Source organism: Carcharhinus amblyrhynchos, chromosome 11 (assembly GCF_965287045.1).
Source record: "Carcharhinus amblyrhynchos chromosome 11, sCarAmb.v2.hapA, whole genome shotgun sequence".
Lineage (NCBI taxonomy): Eukaryota > Metazoa > Chordata > Chondrichthyes > Carcharhiniformes > Carcharhinidae > Carcharhinus > Carcharhinus amblyrhynchos.
In genome coordinates this window covers 94377516-94398870 of record NC_137334.1, presented here as the reverse complement: position 1 = coordinate 94398870, position 21355 = coordinate 94377516, and the positions used below count along the sequence as shown (strand labels likewise).

Here is a 21355-nt window from a genome sequence, read left to right as displayed (position 1 = left end):
GCAGATATGGTAGTGACTTTTAAGGGGCATCTTAACAAGTACATGAATAGGATGGAATTAGAGGGATATGGTCCCCGGAAGAGACCGGGGTTTTAGTACAGTCGGGTAACATGGTCGGTGCAGGCTTGGAGGGGGAAGGGCCTGTTCCTGAGCTGTAATTTTCTTTGATCTTTGTTCATTGTTCTTTGTTCTCAAGGACAACGAGGGATGGGCAATAAATGCTAGCCAGCCAGTGACACCAATGTCCCACGAATGAATAAAAAAAAAATTTCAAGGGATAGGATAAAGTGAATCAGCATCAGTCACTGAGCAAGATTATTTATTTATTGCAAGTTCATATCAAATCAGTTGAGATCGGTTATGTCCAACAATTTCCTCAACATGACTCTATTACTCCGCAGGTGTGTCGGTCCACCTTGTTGTCTAGAGAGGGGCATGCACACGGTGGGTCATGCGTGGGCTACTCTTGGATGTTTCAAGAGTGGCCTAGTACTTCGCGTCGTTGTGTGTGCTTAAAACTGGACCAGCAGATGGGCACCACAACAGCTCAGTGACTATCACCGCTAGCTGTGCAGATACATGGATTTGGGCCAGTGTCTGTGGGAGTTTGCGCATTCTCCCTGTGGTTACGTGGGTTTCCTCCGGGTGCTCCGGTTTCCTCCCACACCCCAAAGACATGCCCTTAGGCTGATTGGTGTAATAAATTGTCCCTAAATTATTCTACCCTGAATCTGGTTTCCAATGGGGGTACCACACGCATACACACGGTCAAGGTAGGTGTAGGAAAATGCTTTGTTAAGATGGCGGCGCGGGCTCGTTGGGCCGAAGGGCCTGTTTCCCGGCTGAGTTGTTCTTTGTTTATGATTTGCGCTGCTGTTGCACATTAGGTGGAAGATTCACTGAAGTTTCCTGTGTATGTTTATTTGCATCATTGATTGATACATTGATGTAAAACTTGTGGAAAACAAGTGGAAACAATTGGGCCTCTAGAAAATTCTCTGCAATTTCTTTACGAGTTGTTCTTCTGCACTCTTCAACAGCAAGCTGAGAAACAAGCAATTAATTCAAAAACTGGCTCCCTCTCATTTTTCTCTGAATTTACCTCAATGCCTGTCTCATTATAAGACCATAAGACAGAGGAGTGGAATTAGGTCATTCGTCCCTTCAAGTCTGCTCCGTCATTCAATCATGGCTGATTTTTATTCCTCACCTCCATTCTCCTGCCTTCTCCCCCACAACGGCTAATCCCTTACTGATAAAGAACCTATCTATTTTTGTCTTAAAGACACTCAATGACCTGGCCTCCGCAGCCTTCTGCGGCAAAGAGTTCCACAGTTCCACCACTCTCTGGCTGAAGAAATTCCTCTTCATCTCTGTTTTAAAGGGTCGTCCCTTCAGCCTGAGGTTGTGCCCTGTGGCTCCAGTTTTTCCTACTAATGGAAACATCCTCTCCACACCCAATCAATCCAGGCCTCACACAGTATCCAGTAAGTTTCAAGATGATCCCCCCCTCATCCTTCTAAACTCCCAACGAGTACAGACCCAGAATTCTCAACTGTTCCTCATGAAACATTATCATTACTTTGATTGTTTTTGACAGCATCGTGATCAGTCAAATGTCATGTGAAACAAGAGGACAGCAAGGGAAGGCTACAGTCAGGCAAAAAGTGTAAAACCTCTCCAAGGAAAATTGCCAAGCATTGCTGGCAGGAGTTATAAACTCTCTGGTCTGCAATCCACCTAACCAGCCTGCTACATCAATCAGAAACTGTTGGAGAGCCAAATCTGCAGTGTTTTACTTTCTGTAAGAATGTCAATCACACTGCCCAGAGGGAAGCAACCTGCCACCAGGCATAGAGAAAGGTGCTAAAAGAAGTCACACAAATTGAGCCCAAATATCCAGTTAACACACTCATCCTTTCAACAGTGGATTCTTCCACCCTCTTCACCCTTTTAAAGATACACTTATACAAATAAAATATATTTTTGGAACACTATTTCTTCATGCCAAAATTGTAGTTTATTAAAAGTTAAATGTTACATACTCACGACCAAGCATCAAAATCACAAAGGACAAAGTTACACACGTTAGAACTCAACTTTCCATATGATTCCCTTCCTTTTACACGTTTTATATCTTTTGAATTACATTCGTTCACATGATTTTGATAAACCTTGTTGCAGTTTACACGCCCATTATCTCAAAGTTCCTGGAGTTGAAAGCATATATATCTCTAACTGACGCCCATGTTCTCACAGACAGGTGTTAGCTACAGATAGCTTCGCCTCCAAATGTTAACAATTCGTGCACTAACCCGAAAAGCATACAGTTTGTGACCATGTGATAAACATGTCTTATAAAATGTATTCTGAGCCATATTGTTTAAATAAGCAATTGGTTAGAATACTGACATAAAATGGAAACAAATATAAATGATTATTTTGCAATCACTTCTTTCAACAGTTTCTCAAACATAATACCTAAGAAAACTATTTTTGTTGAGTGGCTCTAACTTAGCAACTGGTACTATGGCTATTCAGTTCATTTCAGAGCAATCACACATACATAAAATATAAAAACCTGCTTAAATGCACATCCAACACCCTTTCCTTCACCACAGCAACTGTCCTGCAGCATTATACTTGACTAGATGACTGGGCTGTGTCTAAGTGTAAAATAATGATTTAATGTGCCTAACTTTGGCACCAAGATCTTTCCTTCACATCCTCACACCTCTCATTTCTCCCTTGCAATAGGCACCAATAGTGGGAACAAGATAAGGAAACTAAGGACAAAGAAATTTCAGAGCATAAAATCAAAGAAATATGGAAATATTTATTGTCATAGAGGGAGGGCATTAGATTATTAATAATGGGGTACATAAATTACCCATAAATAATCAGGGAACAACAGCATATGGGGAAAAGAGGTGGAGGAATCCTGAAATGTGTGCAGAAGATATTTCTTGACATGTACGTATCCCTCTATTGAAGAAGAAAGTAGTTCTTTTTAATGTATTAATACAGTGGAGATTGAGGCACAGTGGTCCAATAATTAGCACTGCTGTCTCACAGCACCAGGGACCTGGGTTCAATTTCTAGCCTTGGCTGGCTGTGTTGAGTTTGCATGTTCTCCCCATGATTGTGTAGATTTTCTTCCCATGCTCTGGTTTCCTCCCACAGTCCAAAGATGTTCAGGGTAGGTGGATTGGTCCAAGATTTGTGAGTTCGGGGGAATAGCAGGATAAACACGTGGAGTTACAGGGATAGCACATGGATAAGATTCTCTTGTCGGACGGTTGGTGCAGACTCAATGGGCTGAATGGTCTCCTTCTGCTCTGTAGGTATTCTATATCTTTTTATTGGGAATGAAATGGGGCAAATGGAGCATATTGCATTGAGGAAATAGCAAATATATTATCACTAGGTGGGCAACACGGTGCCACAGTGGTTAGCACACTTGCCTCACAGCTCCAGGGACTCGGGCTTCATTCCTGGTTTGGGTCACTGTCTACGTGAAGTTTGCACATTCTCCCTAGATCTGTGCGGTTTTCCTCCAGGTGCTCCAGTTTCCTCCAGTCTGAAAGACGTGCTGGTTGCATGCATCGACTCAAACAGGCACTGGTGTTTGGGGAATTTCACAATAACTTCATTGCCGTGTTAATGTAAGCCTTACTTGTGACTAATAAATAAACTTTACTAGGTTTAAAATAGTTCTGAAAAATGACAAGGAACAATCAAAGACAAAGATACTCAACTGGAAGAAGACTGAATGCAGTGACTTAGAACCATAAAACCATAGAAAATTACAGCTCAATACAGGCCTTTTGGCCGTTCTTGTCTGTGCCGAACCATTTTTTGCCTAGTCCCACTGACTTGCACTTGAACCATATCCCGCCACACCCCTCTCATCCATGAACCCATCCAAGTTTTTCTTAAATGTTAAAAGTGACCCCGCATTTACCACTTTATCCGGCAGCTCATTCCACACTCCCACCACTCTCTGTGTGAAGAAGCCCCCCCAATATTCCCTTTAAACTTTTCTCCTTTCACCCTTAACCCATGCCCTCTGGTTTTTTTCTCCCCTAGCCTCAGTGGAAAAAGCCTGCTTGCATTCACTCTATCTATCCCCATCAAAATCTTATACACCCCTATCAAATCTCCCCTCATTATTCTACGCTCCAGGGAATAAAATCCTAATCTATTCAATCTCTCTCTGTAACTCAGCTTCTCAAGTCCCGGCAACATCCTCGTGAACCTTCTCTGCACTCTTCAACCTTATTTACATCCTTCCTGTAACTAGGTGACCAAAACTGTACACAATTCTCTAAATTCGGCCTCACCAATGTCTTATACAACCTTACCATAACACCAACTTTTATACTCGATACTCCAATTTATAAAGGCCAATGTACCAAAAGCACTCATTATGACCCTATCCACATGTGACATCACTTTCAGGGAATTCTGTACCTGTATTCCCAGATCCCTCTGTTCAACTGCACTCTTCAGAGTCCTACCATTTAGCCTGTACGTTCCACTTTGGTTTGTCCTTCCAAAGTGCAATAACTTACATTTGTCTGCGTTAAATTCCATTTGCCATTTTTCAGCCCATTTTTCTAGTTGGTCCAAGTCCCTCTGCAAGTTTTGAAAACCTTCCTCACTGTCCACTACACCTCCAATCTTTGTTTTATCAGCAAATTTGCTGATCCAGTTTACCACATTATCATCCAGATCATTGATATAGATGACAAACAACAACGGACCCAACACCAATCCCTGCAGCACTCCACTAGTCACAGGCCTCCACTCAGAAGCAATCCTCCACAACCACTCTCTGGTTTCTTCCATTGAGCCAGTGTCTAATCCAATTTACTACCTCCCCATCTATACCTAGCGACTGAACCTTCCTAACTAACCTCCCATGAGGGGCCTTGTCAAAGGCCTTGCTGAAATCCAGGTAGACAACACCCACCACCTTCCCTTCATCCACTTTCCTGGTGACCTCCTCAAAGAACACTAATAGATTGGTCAAACATGACCTACCAGGCACAAAGCCATGTTGACTCTCCCTAATAAGTCCCTGTCTATCCAAATATGTGTAGATCTTATCCCTTATCACACCTTCCAGTAACTTGCCAATGACCGACATCAAGCTTACTGGCCTGTAATTTACCAGATTTCTTTTGGAACCTTTTTTAAATAACGGAACAACGTGAGCCACCCTCCAATCATCTGGCACCTCCCCCGTGAATATTGATATTTCAAATATGTCTGCCAGGACCCCTGCAAGTCCAACACTAGCCTCCCTCAAAGTCCATGGGAATACCCTGTCCGGTCCTGGGGATTTATCCAATTTGATTTGCCTCAAGACAGCCAGCACCTCCTCTTCTTTAATCTGTAAAGGTTCCGACCTCCCTACCTGTTTACCCTATTTCTGTAGACTCCATGCCCATTTCCTCAGTAAATACGGATTCAAAAAACCCATTTAGTATCTCCCCCATCTCTTTTGGTTCTGTACACAGTCTTCCACTCTGGTCTTCAACAGGACCAATTTTATCCCTCACTATTATTTTGCTCCTTACATACCTATAGAAGCTCTTTGGATTTTCATTCACTCTGTCTGCCAAAGCAACCTCATGTCTTCTTTTAGCCCTGATGTGGATATGCCGGCATTGGACTGGGGTAAACACAGTAAAAAGTCTGACAACACCAGGTTTAAGTCCAAACGATTTATTTGATAGTAAACTCACTAGCTTTCGAGGTTACCCCCTTCATCAGGTGAATGGAGAGTTCTGGCCTCAGGCAGAGCATATAAAGCACAGACAGTTTACAGATTACTGATTAGAATGCCTTCTTTTAGCCCTCCTGATTTCCCTCTTAAGTAGCTTCTTGCATTTTTTATACTCCGAGCATCTGATCTGTTTCTTGCTGCCTGTACATTACATACAACTCTCTCTTCCTCTTCAGAACATAAGAAATAGGAGCAGGAGTAGGCCATCTAGCCCTTCGAGCCTGCCCCGCCATTCAATAAGATCATGGCTGATCTGTCGTGGCTCAGTTCCACATTCCCGCCCTCTCCCCATAACCCTTAATCCGCTCTCTTATCAAAAACCCATCAACCCGTGTCTTAAAAATATTTAGCGAGGTAGCCTCCACCACTTCAACGGGCAGAGAATTCCAGAGATTCACCACCCTTTGAGTGAAGAAGTTCCTCCTCAACTCTGTTCTAAACCGCCCCCCCTTTATCTTGAGGCTGTGCCCCCTAGTCCTAATGTCCTTTCTGAGCGGGAAGAGTCTCTCCACCTCTATCCTATCCATCCCATTCATCATCTTATACGTCTCAATGAGATCTCCCCTCATTCTTCTAAATTCTAACGAGTACAAGCCTAGTTTATTCAGCCTCTCCTCATAGCTCAACCCCCTCAACTCCGGCATCAGCCTAGTAAACCTCCTCTGCACTTCCTCCAAGGCCAAAATATCCTTGCGTAAGTACGGCGCCCAAAACTGCACACAGTACTCCAGCTGCGGCCTCACCAATGCCCTGTACAGCCGCAGCAAGACCTCCCTACTTTTATATTCAATCCCCCTCGCTATGAAGGCCAGCATCCCATTCGCCTTCCTGACCACCTGCTGCACCTGCAAGCTGGGTTTTTGCGACTCATGCACAAGGACCCCGAGGTCCCTCTGCACCGTCGCCTGCTGTGGTTTTTCTCCACGTAAGTAATAATCCTTCCTACCATTATTCCTACCAAAGTGGACCACCTCACACTTGCCAACATTAAATTTCATTTGCCATTGTTACAGTCTCCCTCGAGAACCAAGGTTCCTTATTCTAATTCACTTTGCCTTTAATCCTGACAGGAACATACAAACTCTGCAGACTCAAAATTTCTCCTTTGAAGGCCTCCCACTTTCCATTTATATCCTTACCAAAGAACAGCCTGTGCCAATCCACACTTCCCAGATCCCTTCTCATTTCATCAAATTTGGTCTTTTTCTAGTTCAGAACTTCAAGCCGAGGACCAGATCCTTATCCTTATCCATGATCTGGTTGAAACTAATGGCATTATGATCACTGGATCCAAAGTGTTCCCTCACACTCACATCCATCACCCGCCCTAACTCATTTCCCAGTAGGTGATCCAGTATCGCATCCTCTCTCGTTGGCACCTCTATATACTGATGTAGAAAGTTCTCCTGAACACATTTCACAAACTCTACCCCATCTAAACCTTTAACAGTATGCGAGTCCCAATCTATATGTGGAAAATTAAAATCCCCCACTATCACAACTTTCTGTTTCTTGCAGTTGTCAGCTATCTCTCTGCTGATTTGCTCCTCCAATTCTCACTGACTATTGGATGGTCTATAATACAGCCCCATTAATGAGGTCATACCCTTCCTGTTTCTCAGCTCCACCCATAGGGCCTCTGTAGACAAGCTCTCTAATCTATCCTGCCTGAGTACCACTGTAACATTTTCCCTGACCAACAATGCCACCACCCCCCACCCCCACCTTTTATCCCTCCACTTCTATCACACCTGAAACATAGGAACCCTGGAACATTGAGCTTCCAGTCCTGCCCCTCCTGTAGCCAAGTTTCACTAATGGCTATAATGTCATATTTCCACATGTCAATCCACACCTTCAGCTCATCTGCCTTCCCCACAATACTCCTGGCATTGAAATATACACACCTCAAAACATTATTCCATTTGTGATTTTGCTTGAACTAACCTGTCTTTTTACCCCGACTCCACTATCTGCTGTGGCACGCTGGTTCCCATCCCCCTGCAAATCTAGTTTAAAGGCTCCCCAATAACACTAGCAAACCTTCCTGCAAGTACATTGGTTCCCTTGTAGCTTAGGTGTAACCCATCTCTCTTGCACAGGTCCCACCTACCCCAGAAGAGGTCCCAGTGATCAAAGAACTGGAAACCCTGCCCCCTACACCAGTTCCTCAGCCATGTGTTCATCCACCCAAGCAACCTACTCTTACCCTCACTGGCACGTGGTACAGGTAGCAATCCTGAGATTACTACCCTCGGGGTCCTGCTTTTTAACTTCCTTCCAAGCTCTCTATACTCCCTTTAGGACCTCCTCACTTTTCCTACCTACGTCATTGGCACCAGTATGTACCACAACATCTGGCTGATCACCTTCCCAGTTTAGAACGCTGTGCACGCGATCAGAGACATCCCTGACCTCGGCACCCGGGAGGCAACAAACCATGCGGGAGTCCCTGTCCCGACCACAGAACCTCCTGTCCATACCTCTGACCATCAAGTCCCCTATCACTACCACTCTCCTCTTCTTTCTCCCACCCTTTTGCAATGGAGAACCAGACTCAGTATCAGAGTTCCGGCTGTCGCAGCTTGTCACAGGCAAAGCATCCCCCACAACAGTATCCAATTCAGTATACCTGCTGTGGAGGGGAATGGCCACAGGGGAACCCTGCTCTGCCTGTCCTTTCACATTTCCATTTCCTCTTCTTACAGTAACCCAATTTCCTTCACTCTGCTGCTTAGGTGTAACTACCTCCCTAAAGCTACTAAAGCTAAAGATACTTCTCATTCTCCCGAATTAGACGGAGATCATCAAGCTCCTTCTCCAGTTCCCTAACACGCTTTGCTAGCAGCTGCAGCTGGATGCATCTTTTGCAGGTGTTGTCATCAGGGATGCTGGAGGTCTCCCTGATCTCCCACATCCTGCAAGAGGAGCATTCCAACATCTTGCCTGGCATTTTTTTTTCTGGGGGAAAACAAGAATAAACTTTCCAACAAGAAAAAAAACCTACTCTCGCCTCTGCTTGTTCCCGCCAAAGCCTGTTTTGAGCCAAAGCCCTTCAGCCTTCACTCTGCTCCCTCTCACTCCGCTGCCCGCTCTTTATACCTCCCGCTCACCACTGGCTGACGTCAGTCACCTGCACGGTCTCAAGAGAAAAAAATTAAGCTTACCTGCTCTCACTCCAAGCCTTCTTTTTAGGTTAGAGGAGGGGGGGAGGGTAAGACTCTAGAAGTCTAGAGTCTCACATTTCCTCTCCGTTCAAATTTATTGGGGGGAAAAAAACCTTCCCAAGAGTCACTGGGGCCTACTTCCTGTTTTACACTCCCAGTTTAAACAAAAACCTCCAAAAAAAGTAAGGTAAAAATTTCTTTTACATTCAAACTTTTTATAATGCATCTCCATTCCAACTTCTCCCCTGGAAACAATGAGGTCGAAATCGCTAAGGCAAGCTCCTTTTAAAGAGAAAAAAAAACTTTCCCAGGGATCACAGGGCCTACTTCCTGTTTTACACTCCCAGTTTAAACAAAAACCTCCAAAAAAAGTAAAGTAAAAATCCCTTTTATCTTCAAGCTTTTTGTAATGAATCGCCACTCCAACTTCTCTGGAAACAATAGACTTGGATAAGGATTTGACATAGATTGATTTAAAACAGGAAATAGCAGCTAAAAAAGTAAATGAACAATGGGAGAGATTTAAAAAGAAGATAATTTGGATGCAACTGAATTATTCTTTCAAAGAAGAAGAACAGACAAAATAGGCCAAAGGGCCTCATTCTGTGCCATGAAATTCCATGTTTCAAGGTAGAAACTGTTAAGCAAATAACCCTTGTCAACAATTTACGATGAATAATACAGAAATCAAAGGAAAATAATCAGAAAATAAACAAATAATTCAGTGGACATTAGTGTACAGTAGAAAAACCTTGGCTTATTTCTGATCAATTTGTATTGGATACAAACACAAAGAACCATCAGGGTAAAGTTACTTCATTCTGTTCATACCTAACACTGTTGCTCAATCATTTAGTTCTGCAACAGCTCTGTCCATTCATCTTTATTTATTTTGTTTGCAATCTCATTGATTGATCAGACTACCTCTGTTGCAAAGATTCTATATGGTGCTTGAAATCAATCCTGATTCGGAAGAAGAGGACACAGATCTCTTAAAATGTGGCCTTCCACTTTGTTTAATGATTCCTTTTGTAGCCAAGAGTTTGAGCAGGTTGTTTCTGAATTTCACCCCGATGAATGCGTATAAGATCGGGTTGATGCAGCAATGCAGGAATCCCAAGCTTTGGGTTCCAAATAGAGCTCTGTCAATATGATTGCGCCTATCACAAGTCTCAGCAATGAACCCGCTCCTCATCAGTGTGTCGATGAACACAGTAATATTGTGTGGGAGCCAACAAATGAGAAAAGCCAGCACCACTGCTATGATCACCTTCATGGCTTTCTGCTTCTGGAATCCCTTTGTCTGACACAGTTTCCGAACTGCCATGCTGTAGCAGAAAATCATGACAGCCAGCGGGATGAGAAACCCAATAATGTGCCGCATAAACCTGGTGGTTACTCTCCATGTTTCAGCCGATTCAGTACTGAATATCTCATAACACATCTTTCTATTGGAAGAGTGTGGCATGTATTCGCCTTTGTAAAGAGTGGGTAATGATAGAACAATAGCCAGCACCCAAAGGACAATACAAACCAATTTGATTAGAAATGGTCTTTTCTGTTTGTGAGTCTGTGTAGAGTAGACAATGGATAGATAACGATTGACACTGATACAAGCCAGTAGCAAAATCCCACTGTAAAAGTTAATTTCCTGTAACAAGCTGATAATCTTACACATGGCATCACCAAACACCCAGCCAGATATGGCATCTACTGCCCAAAAAGGCAAAGTCACGGCAAAAAGCAGATCGGCCACTGCCAGTTGGAGCAGGTAGACATCTGTGAATATTATTGCGCGTCGATTGGAAAGTATGACAACCATTACAATCATGTTCCCTGTAACAGCGAGGAAGCACACCAGGCTATAAACAAAAGCCAGTGCCGTGTTGATCCAATTGCCACCAATCACAATGGTACAGGGGCTTGTGTCGGCATCAAAGGAAGGATATTCTTCACTGTAGTTGTAAGGGGAATAATAATCTTCACTGGTGTCATTTCCAAACCAATCGTACTGATTTATTGACAGACTGATCTGTTTGGCCATTCCTGAAAGAAAAAAAAATCAGTTGAGAATAAAGCCAAGTTAAATGTGAATTGTTTTAAAGAAACAATCCACGAGGACTATAAGGCTTGTAGAAAGGAGCTTAAAAAGGAAATTAGGACAGCCAGAAGGGGACATGAGAAGGCCTTGGTGGGTAAAATTAAGGAGAATCCCAAGGTGTTCTACAAATATGTGAAGAGTAAAAGGATGAGAAGAGAAGGGATAGGACCTATAAAAGGTGAAGGGGGAAAAGTCTGTGTGGAACCGGAAGAAATGGCAGAGGTGCTTAATGAGTACTTTGCCTCGGTATTCACGGTGGAAAGTGATCTGGGAGGTTGTACTACAGGCTTGCGGCAGACTGAAAAGATTGAGTATGTGGATGTTAAGAAAGAGGATGTGTTGGAACTTATAAGTTCTATCAAGATAGTTTGACGAATTTATTAGATTTCTTGAGGATGTGACTAGTGCGGTAGACAGAGGGGAACCGATGGATGTGGTGTTTTTAGATTTCCAAAAGGCGTTTGATAAGGTGCCTCATAAAAGGTTGAAACAGAAGGTTAGGGTACAGGGAGTTGGGGGTAAGGTGTTAGCGTGGATAGAGGATTGGCTGTCTAATAGGAAGCAGAGAGTTGGAATCAATGGGTGCTATTCTGGTTGGCGGTTGGTAACTAGTGGAGTGCCGCAGGGATCGGTGTTGGGGCCTCAGCTATTTACCATTTATATAGATGATCTGGAGGAGGGGGCTGAGTGTAGGGTGACGAAGTTTGCTGATGACACGAAGATGAGTGGAAAGGCAAATTGCGTGGAGGTTGTGGAAAGTCTGCCGAGGGATCTGGATAGGCTAAGCAACTGGGCGAGGACCTGGCAGATGGAGTATAATGTTGGCAAGTGTGAGGTTACCCACTTTGGCAGAAATAATAGTAGGAGGGATTATTATTTAAAAGGCGAAAAGCTGCAGCATGCTACAGTGTAGAGGAACCTGGGGGTCCTTGTGCACGAATCGCAAAAACCCAGTCTGCAGGTGCAGCAGGTGATCAAGAAGGCGAATGGAATGCTGGCCTTTATAGCGAGGGGGATAGAATTTAAAAGCAGGGAGGTCTTGCTGCAACTGTACAGGGTACTGGTGAGGCCGCAGCTGGAGTACTGTGTGCAGTTTTGGTCGCCACACTTGAGGAAGGATATATTGGCCTTGGAGGGAGTGCAGAGGAGGTTCACTAGGCTGATACCGGAGATGAGGGGGTTGGATTATGAGGAGAGACTAAATAGACTGGGTCTGTAGCCATTGGAGTTTAGAAGGCTGAGGGTGGATCTTATAGAGACGTATAAGATAATGAAAGGGATGGATAGGGTAGAGGTAGAGAGATTCTTCCCGCTTAGAAAGGATAGCAGGACTCGAGGGCACAGCCTCAAGATAAGGGGGGGTCAATTTAGATCAGAGTTGAGGAGGAACGTCTTCACGCAAAGGGTGGTGAATCTCTGGAATTCTCTGCCCATTGAAGTGGTGGAGGCTACCTCGCTGAATATATTTAAGTCACGAGTAGATAGGTTTTTGATAGACAAGGGAACTAAGGGTTATGGGGAGAGAGCAGGAAAGTGAAACTGATCCACTTCAGATCAGCCATGATCTTATTGAATGGTGGGGCAGGCTCGAAGGGCTAGATGGCCTACTCCTGCTCCTATTTCTTATGTTCTTATGTTCTTGTGATAAGTCGTCGGGACCAGATGGGATGTACCCCAGGTTACTGTGGGAGGTGAGGGAAGTGATTGCAGAGCCCCTGGCGATGATCCTTGCATCATCGATGGAGACGGGAGAGGTTCCGGAGGATTGGAGGATTGCGGATGTGGTTCCTATTTTCAAGAAAGGGAACAGGGATAGCCCGGGAAATTACCGACCGGTGAGTCTGACTTCAGTGGTTGGTAAGTTGATGGAGAGGATTCTGAGGGACAAGATTTATGAGCATTTAGAGAAGTTTAGAATGATCAGAAATAGTCAGCATGGCTTTGTCAAGGGCAGGTCGTGCCTTACGAGCCTAGTTGAGTTCTTTGAAAATGTGACTGAACACATTGACGAAATAAGAGCGGTGGACTTCAGCAAGGCGTTTGATAAGGTCCCCCATGCAAGACTTCTTGAGAAGGTGAGAGGGCATGGGATCCAAGGGGCTTTGGCCTTATGGATCCAGAACTGGCTTGCCTGCAGAAGGCAGAGAGTGGTTGTGGATGGGTCTTTTTCTGCATCGAGGTCGGTCCCAGTGGAGTGCCCCAGGGATCTGTTCTAGGACCCTTGCTGCTTGTCATTTTCACAAATGACCTGGATGAGGAAGTGGAGGGATGGGTTAGTAAGTTCGCCAACGATACTAAGGTTGGTGGTGTGGATAGTCTGGAGGGATGTCAGAAGTTGCAGTGTGACATAGATAGGATGCAAGACTGGGCAGAGAAGTGGCAGATGGACTTCAACGCGGATAAATGTGCAGTGGTCCATTTTGGCAGGACCAACGGGATGCAGGAGTACAATATCAAGGGGTAGGAGTCTTAGCTGTGTTGAAGAGCAGAAGGATCTTGGGGTCCGGGTCCATAGGACTCTTAAATCGGCCTCGCAGGTGGAGGATGTGGTCAAGAAGGCGTATGGTGTACTGGCCTTCATTAATCGAGGGATTAGTTTAGGAGTCGGGAGATAATGCTGCAACTTATAAGAACATAAGAAATAGGAGCAGGAGTAGGCCATCCAGCCCTTCGAGCCTGCCCCGCCATTCAATAAGATCATGGCTGATCTGTCATGGCTCAGTTCCACTTTCCCGCCCTCTCCCCATAACCCTTAATCCCCTCTCTTATCAAAAACCCATCAACCCGCGTCTTAAAAATATTTAGCGAGGCAGCCTCCACCACTTCAACGGGCAGAGAATTCCAGAGATTCACCACCCTTTGAGTGAAGAAGTTCCTCCTCAACTCCGTTCTAAACCGCCCCCCCTTTATCTTGAGGCTGTGCCCCCTAGTCCTACTGTCTTTTTTGAGCGGGAAGAGTCTCTCCACCTCTATCCTATCCATAAGACCTTATAAGACCCTTCTCAGACCCCACTTGGAGTACTGTGCACAGTTCTGGTCGCCTCACTACAGGAAGGATGTGGAAGCTATTGAGAGGGTGCAGAGGAGATTTACAAGGATGTTGCCTGGATTGGGAGGCATGCCTTATGAAGATAGGTTGAGGGAGCTAGGTCTCTTCTCCATGGAGAGACAAAGGTTGAGAGGCGACCTGATAGAGGTTTATAAAATGTTGAGAGGAATAGATAGAGTGGATTCTCGGAGGCTATTTCCCAGGGCTGAAATGGTTGCTACGAGAAGACACGGGTTTAAGGTGCTGGGAAGCAAGTACAGAGGAGATGTGAGGGGTAAGTATTTCACTCAGAGGATGGTGAGTGAGTGGAATCGACTGCCGTCGGTGGTGGTAGAGGCAAACTCACTGGGGTCTTTTAAAAGACTTCTGGATGAGTATATGGGATCTAATGGCATTGGGAGTTACAGATAGTTCTATGGCTTGGTAGCTATGGATGTGATTGGTGCAACATGTGGGCCGAAGGGCCTGTTTGTGCTGTAGTGTTCTATGTTCTATGTTCTATTAAATTCAGAGTGGATATGTCAGTGAGGACTTATTGCAAACTCTTTAAATCCACAATCCTAAATATTGTTGGTGAGTATTTGGAAAGGAATGCAATGATCAAGTTTGGATTTGCCCTATTTGACTAATTAAATAGTCTCACAACTCCAGGTTAAAGTCCAACAGGTTTATTTAGAAACATGAGCTTTTGGAGCGCTGCTCCTTCATCAGGTGAGTGGAAAGGTAGGTTTCAGAAACATGGCATACATAGACAAAGACACAATTGCAAGGTAATGGTTGGAATGCAAGTCTTTACAGGTAATCAAGTCTTTACAGGTACAGACAATGTGAGTGGAGAGAGGGATAATCACAGGTTAAAGAGGTGTGAATTGCCTCAAGCCAGGACTGTTAGTAGGACTTTGCAAACCCAGACCAAATGGTGGAGGTTACATATAGTGTGACATGAACCCAAGATCCCGGTTGTGCCGGATGACAGCCAAGTTCCACATGCATGGGTATAACCATAGGAGGAAAGCTGATACAGCAACAGAGAAGCATCTACTACCATAACCACACCAAGATGGAGAAAGCAGGCTCCCTCCCCCAAAAAGACAAGGCAGTGAATAGGCTATTGTTAAAAAAAACCCTAACAAAGAAGAACTGTTGCATTGAACTGCAGATCTTGCCAAACCTGGAAATTTACCTGTGGATGGTAATTATGTGATGGATTTAGTTCAATGACTATATAATTTTGGATGCTGTTTGAGAAAGGGGACATTTTCGGAGTTTGGGAAATGTAGGTAGTTGGGAACAAGTATTGATTTCATGAGATCATTGTTTACAGCAACTATTGTAGCTAAGTTTACTGTTGTACTGTATTATAGTATTTCTGTTCTGTGTTTTCGTTTAACAATTACTCTTTACATGGTTGACTGGTTTGTATATCTTTTCTTACATTTACCAAATCAAAAATATACACCACTTAGTGTTCCAAATTACCCTTCTGGATTTTGGGATACCCTCGCTTGTAACATCAGTGGGGTTCTGGACAGATTAAGGTAGGACCCAGTGGACCTGTGCCAGCCACATGTTTCTTCTCATTATATATAAATTTTAATATCTTGACAAATTCCATCCTAGTTTGCATCATCTGTTATCGAACAGTTTCCCCACTTTTCAGCCCATGTGACTGTCATACTTCAGGTCAAGTGAGACTTCAATGATAGTCCCAGTGACTCTTGCAGATTTTCCAATTACAGAGCAGTTTACCTCTTTTACCTGCTGCGGTAAGTGCAAGGATTGACAATTACCAGTTGGTATATAACAAACTGTAACAGTTTACTTACAAGCAGATTAATACACAGAATACTTTCACACTGTTAACACTTACAACTCTCGGTACTTCCTAAATGACCTTGTGCAGACCCCCTTCTTTGATCTCTGATGCTCTGTTGGGAGAGGGGGGTTGCTGCAGACCTAATGGGCCAAAAGGCCTCTTTCGGCACTTTAAGAATTCTATGATTCATGATTTCAAAAATCTCCAACTTAATCTGGAATCAATCATGCCCCATTAAACTTGGGCTTTGGTCTGACATCACTATCAGTGGTGATCAGTGGACACCAGTAATGTGCCAACTGCAGTCTGTAACTCACAGGGACTGTGGTCATTCCTATCTTTTTGGCTTCTACAGTATATGTAACTAGTCTTTGCTAGAGTGTTCATCTGCCTCAGGGGCTGAACACCTTCTTTAAGTTACCGGTAAATCCTCTCACTCAACACAGCAGCTGGCAGCCCTGTGTGTATCTTTTTTTGTTATTCATTGTTATTCATTCATGGGACATGGGCATTGCTGCTTACCCATCCCTAGTTGCCCAAGGGCAGTTAAGAGTAACCACGTTGTTGTGGCTCTTGAGTCACATGTAGGTGTCCTTCCCTATAGGACACCAGTAAACCAGATGGGTTTTTCCGACGATTGACAATGGTTTCATGATCATCAGTAGATTCTTAATTCCAGATTTTACTTTTCTTGAATTCAAATTCCACCAGCTGCTGTGATGGATGGGATTCGAACTCAGATCCGTAGAACATTAGTTGAGTTTCTGGATTGTTGGCCTAGCAATAATTGAACAAGGCCGCTATTTCTCCTAGAATCTCTACAGAGCAGAAAGAGGTCATTCAACCTGCATCCCTGGTGCTATGAGGCAACAGTGTTAATCACTGTGCCACGGTGCCCCTCATAGCTGTGAAGAACAGATGTCTTGGACCAAGGTCTACGTGGCAGCCACCATGCTACCATTGTGACCTTGGTGCGTTGGCCTGTCAGTGCAATCATCTCAATCTGAAAACAGACTCCCCAATGAAGTCTTGCAATGTAAGGAATGCATCTGACATCCTTCCTGATTTTCATTGCCTTGCCTGTGGAGCTCCAGCTATGGGCATGACAGAGTCCAGAGGCTTATTATCTGACTCGGGCTCAGCAGATTCCAGTAATCCTATGAGCGCCGGCATCAGGGATGTCCATGCGACCGCCTGCTGTGGATCAGGTCATAGAGTCATAGAGGTTTACAGCATGGAAACAGGCTCATCAGCCCAACTTGTCCATGCTGGCCCTTTTTTAACCCCTAAGGTAGTTCCAACTGCCCATGCTTGACCCATCTTACCCATGTAACTGTCTAAATGATTTTTAAAAGACAGAATTGTACCCGCCTCTACCACTGCCTCTGGCAGCTTGTTCCAGACACTCACCACCCTCTGTGTGAAAGAATTGCCCCTCTGGACCCTTTTGTATCTCTCCCCTCTCACCTTAAAGCTATGCCCTCTGGTTTTAGTCTCCCCTACCTTTGGGAAAAGACATTGTCTATCTAGCTGATCTATGCCCCTCATTATTTTACAGACCCCTATAAGATCACCCCTAAGCCTCCTAAGCTCCAGTGAAAAAAGTCCCAGTCTATCCACCCTCTCCTGACAACTCAAACCATCAAGTCCTGGTAGCATCCTAGTAAATCTTTTCTGCACTCTTTCTAATTTAATAATATCCTTTCTATAATAGGGTGACCAGAACTGTACACAGTGTTCCACATGTGGCCTTACCAATGTCTTGTACAATTTCAACAAGACATTCCAACTCCTGTATTCAATGTTCTGACCAATGAAACCAAGCATGCCGAATGCCTTCTTCACCACTCTGTCCACCTGTGACTCCACTTTCAAGGAGCTATGAACCTGTACCCCTAGATCTCTTTGTTCTATAACTAGTGTGATGTGCTCACAGGTTGTAACCCAGAGGTTGCCCTTGGACGAGGTCCCACTCAGGTGTGTGCCTCCCTGCTGGGGGAAGGTGTGAATGAGCAATGTGTTGGCTCTTCTAATTTGGGATGTGCGAATTTATAGTCCATGCTGCTCCCAGGGCTGGAGCAAGGACCTGGCTCATGAACCCCCTCAGCTGTTTCCCAGATATGCCTGAAAAAGGAAGGAGAGGTCATTAGTACATGTCAAGGACCTGAGAAACAGGATATATCACTCACAGCATTGTTGTCTAATCGATGCTACAGTGCTGCACCCTCACTGGCTGAGCTCTGCTGAATTCAACATCAGCACAGAACGGTCCACATCCCCCCTCGCTGCCTGAATGGCTCTGCCCCAAAATCGATGAGGACTTTCAGTTCTGGCATCCCTCATGGATCTCTCCCTCTTAGTGTATGCCATCTTGTCCCATGAAGACAGATGAAGAATAGATAAGCAGGACGCATGCTAGGACAGATGATAAGGTAGGTGTGGACTGTGAGTAGGATCAGAGACATGATGAGGACGTGACCTGCATAGGAAATGAAGATGTGTGTGGGAGATTTAGTGATAGTGTCCTTTGAGGTGGCATTGAAAGATTTGATTTTGATTTGATTTGATTGGATTTATTATTGTCACATGTATTAATATACTGCTTCTTGCACGCTCTGCAGACAAAGCATACCATATATAGAGAAGAAGAGCATGCAGAATGCAGTGTTACAGTCATAGCTAGGGTTAGAAGAAGATCAACTTAATGTGAAGTAGGTCCAAGAAGGTAAACTACGGTATGTCCGGGTGTGTGGGATCTTGATTGTGCTGGCTGCTTTTACAAGGCAGCGGGAAGTGTAGTTGACATTCGCAATGGATAGGAGGCTATTTTGTGTGATGGACTGGGCTTTGGTCACGACCCTTTGTCGTTTATTGCAGTCTTAGGTCAGAGAAGGAGGCATACCAAGTTGTGAACCAGAAAGAATGCTTTCTATGGTGCATCTGTAAAGGTTGGTGAGAGTTGTAGCTGACATGCCAAATTTCCTTAACCTCCTGAGAAAATAGAGGCATGAGTGGGCTTTCTTAACTATCGCTGGTATGGAGGGACACGACAGGTGATCTGGAAACCTAACAACTATTTCTACTTCACCCCATTGATGGAGACAGAGATGTGTCCTCCAATACGCTTCCTGAAGTCAATGACAATCCCCTTCATTTTGTTGACATTGAGGGAGAGATTATTGTCGTCGCACCAGTTCACCAGATTCTCCATCTCTTTCCTGTACTTTGTCTCATCATTGTTTGAGATTGTTTGCTGATGACACCAAGATTGGGGGAAAGGCAAATTGTGCGGAGGGTGTGGAGAGTCTGCAGAAGGATCTAGATAGGCTGGGCGAATGGGCCAGGAAATGGCAAATGGAATTTAATGTTGGCAAGTGTGAGGTGGTCCACTTTGGTAGGAAGAATGGTAGGAAGGACTATTACTTACGTGGAGAAAAACTGCAGCAGGCGACGGTGCAGAGGGACCTCGGGGTCCTTGTGCATGAGTCGCAAAAACCCAGCCTGCAGGTGCAGCAGGTGGTCAGGAAGGCGAATGGGATGCTGGCCTTCATAGCGAGGGGGATTGAATATAAAAGTAGGGAGGTCTTGCTGCAGCTGTATAGGGCATTGGTGAGGCCGCAGCTGGAGTACTGTGTGCAGTTTTGGGCGCCGCACCTGCGCAAGGATATTTTGGCCTTGGAGGGAGTGCAGAGGAGGTTTACTAGGCTGATACCGGAGTTGAGGGGGTTGAGCTATGAGGAGAGGCTGAATAAACTAGGCTTGTACTCGTTAGAGTTTAGAAGAATGAGGGGAGATCTCATTGAGGCGTATAAGATGATGAATGGGATGGATAGGATAGAGGTGGAAAGACTCTTCCCGCTCAAAAAAGACAGTAGGACTAGGGGGCACAGCCTCAAGATAGAGGGGGGGCGGTTCAGAACGGAGTTGAGGAGGAACTTCTTCACTCAAAGGGTGGTGAATCTCTGGAATTCTCTGCCCGTTGAAGTGGTGGAGGCTGCCTCGCTAAATATTTTTAAGAAGCGGGTTGATGGGTTTTTGATAAGAGAGGGGATTAAGGGTTATGGGGAGAGGGCGGGAAAGTGGAACTGAGCCACGACAGATCAGCCATGATCTTATTGAATGGCGGGGCAGGCTCGAAGGGCCAGATGGCCTACTCCTGCTCCTATTTCTTATGAGATCCAACCCACCACGATGATGTCATCAGCAAACTTGAAAATCGAGTTGGAGGGGGGATTTGGCCATATAGTCATAGGTGTAAGAGGAGTATAGTAGGGGGTGCTAAGGACACACCCTTGTAGGGTACCAGTGTTGAGGATGATCGTGGAGGAGGAGGTGTTGCCTTTCGATTGAAAGTGAATTCTCTGAATTCACAGAGTTTGCTCCACTGTTCGAGGATGATACACAACCGCAAATTGGATTAATCATTCATGAGAACGCAAGGCCTGTAGCTTGGTCTATATTGCAAACACCTTCTTGTTTGAGAAAGACTGTTGAAGCAAAGTTCAAGGAATTACTTGACCAAGACATCATCTTGATATTTGAAGGACCAACAATAAATAGTGATTTCTTGTACATATAACAGAGAAGGAGGTCCTAGAAGCCTTAGAGCTTACCAAGGTAGATAAATTCCTGGGACCTGATGAAATATATCCCAGGACATTATGGAAGGCTAGGGAGGAAATTGTAAGACCCTAGCAGAGATATTTGAATCATCGATAGTCACAGGTCAGGTGCCTGAAGATTGGAGAGTGGCAAATGTTGTGCCTTTGTTCAAGAAGGGCTGCAGGGAAAAGCCTGGGAATTACGAGATGGTAAGATTCGCATCTGTAATGGGTCAGTTGTTGGAAGGTATTTTGAGAAACAGGATCTACAGGCATTTAGAGATGCAAGGATTGATTAGGGACAACGAGCGTGGCTTTGTGAGTGGAAAATCATGTCTCACAATTTGATTGAGTCTTTTGAAGGGGTAACCAAGAAGGTAGATGAGAGCAGTGCAGTTGATGGACTTTAGCAAGGCCTTTGACAAGGTACCACATGGTAGGTTGTTGCATAAAGTTAAATCTCACGGGGTTCAGGGTGCCAAATGGACACAAAATTGGCTTGATGACAGAAGACAGAGGGTGGTTGTTTTTCAAATTGGAGGACAGTGACCAGCGGTGTGCCTCAGGGATTGGTGCTGGGTGTACTGTTATTTGTCATTTATGTTAATGATTTGGATCAGAATTTAGTAGGCATGATTAATGTGTTTGCAGATGACATCAAGATTGGTGGCAAAGTGGACAGTGAAGAAAGTTATCTCCGATTGCAACAGGATCTCAGTCAATTGGGCCAGTGGGCTGACGAATGGCAGATGGAGTTCAATTTAGATACATGAGAGGTGATGCAGTTTGGGAGATTGAACCAGGGCAGGACTTACTCAGTTAATGGT

General features: G+C 44.6%; 1 protein-coding gene across 1 annotated transcript in view; it reads right to left on the bottom strand.

Moving 5' to 3' along the window:
* Positions 1 to 9299: 9299 nt before the first annotated feature.
* The window catches only part of LOC145350230 (C-X-C chemokine receptor type 2-like), a 40454-nt gene continuing 28398 nt past the window's right edge, over positions 9300 to 21355 (bottom strand). Inside the window, exon 3 of the mRNA XM_080199293.1 lies at positions 9300 to 11007. Coding sequence (XP_080055419.1) covers positions 9902 to 11007 — 1106 coding nt within the window. The 3' untranslated portion in view covers positions 9300 to 9901. The remainder of the gene's footprint in view (positions 11008 to 21355) is intronic.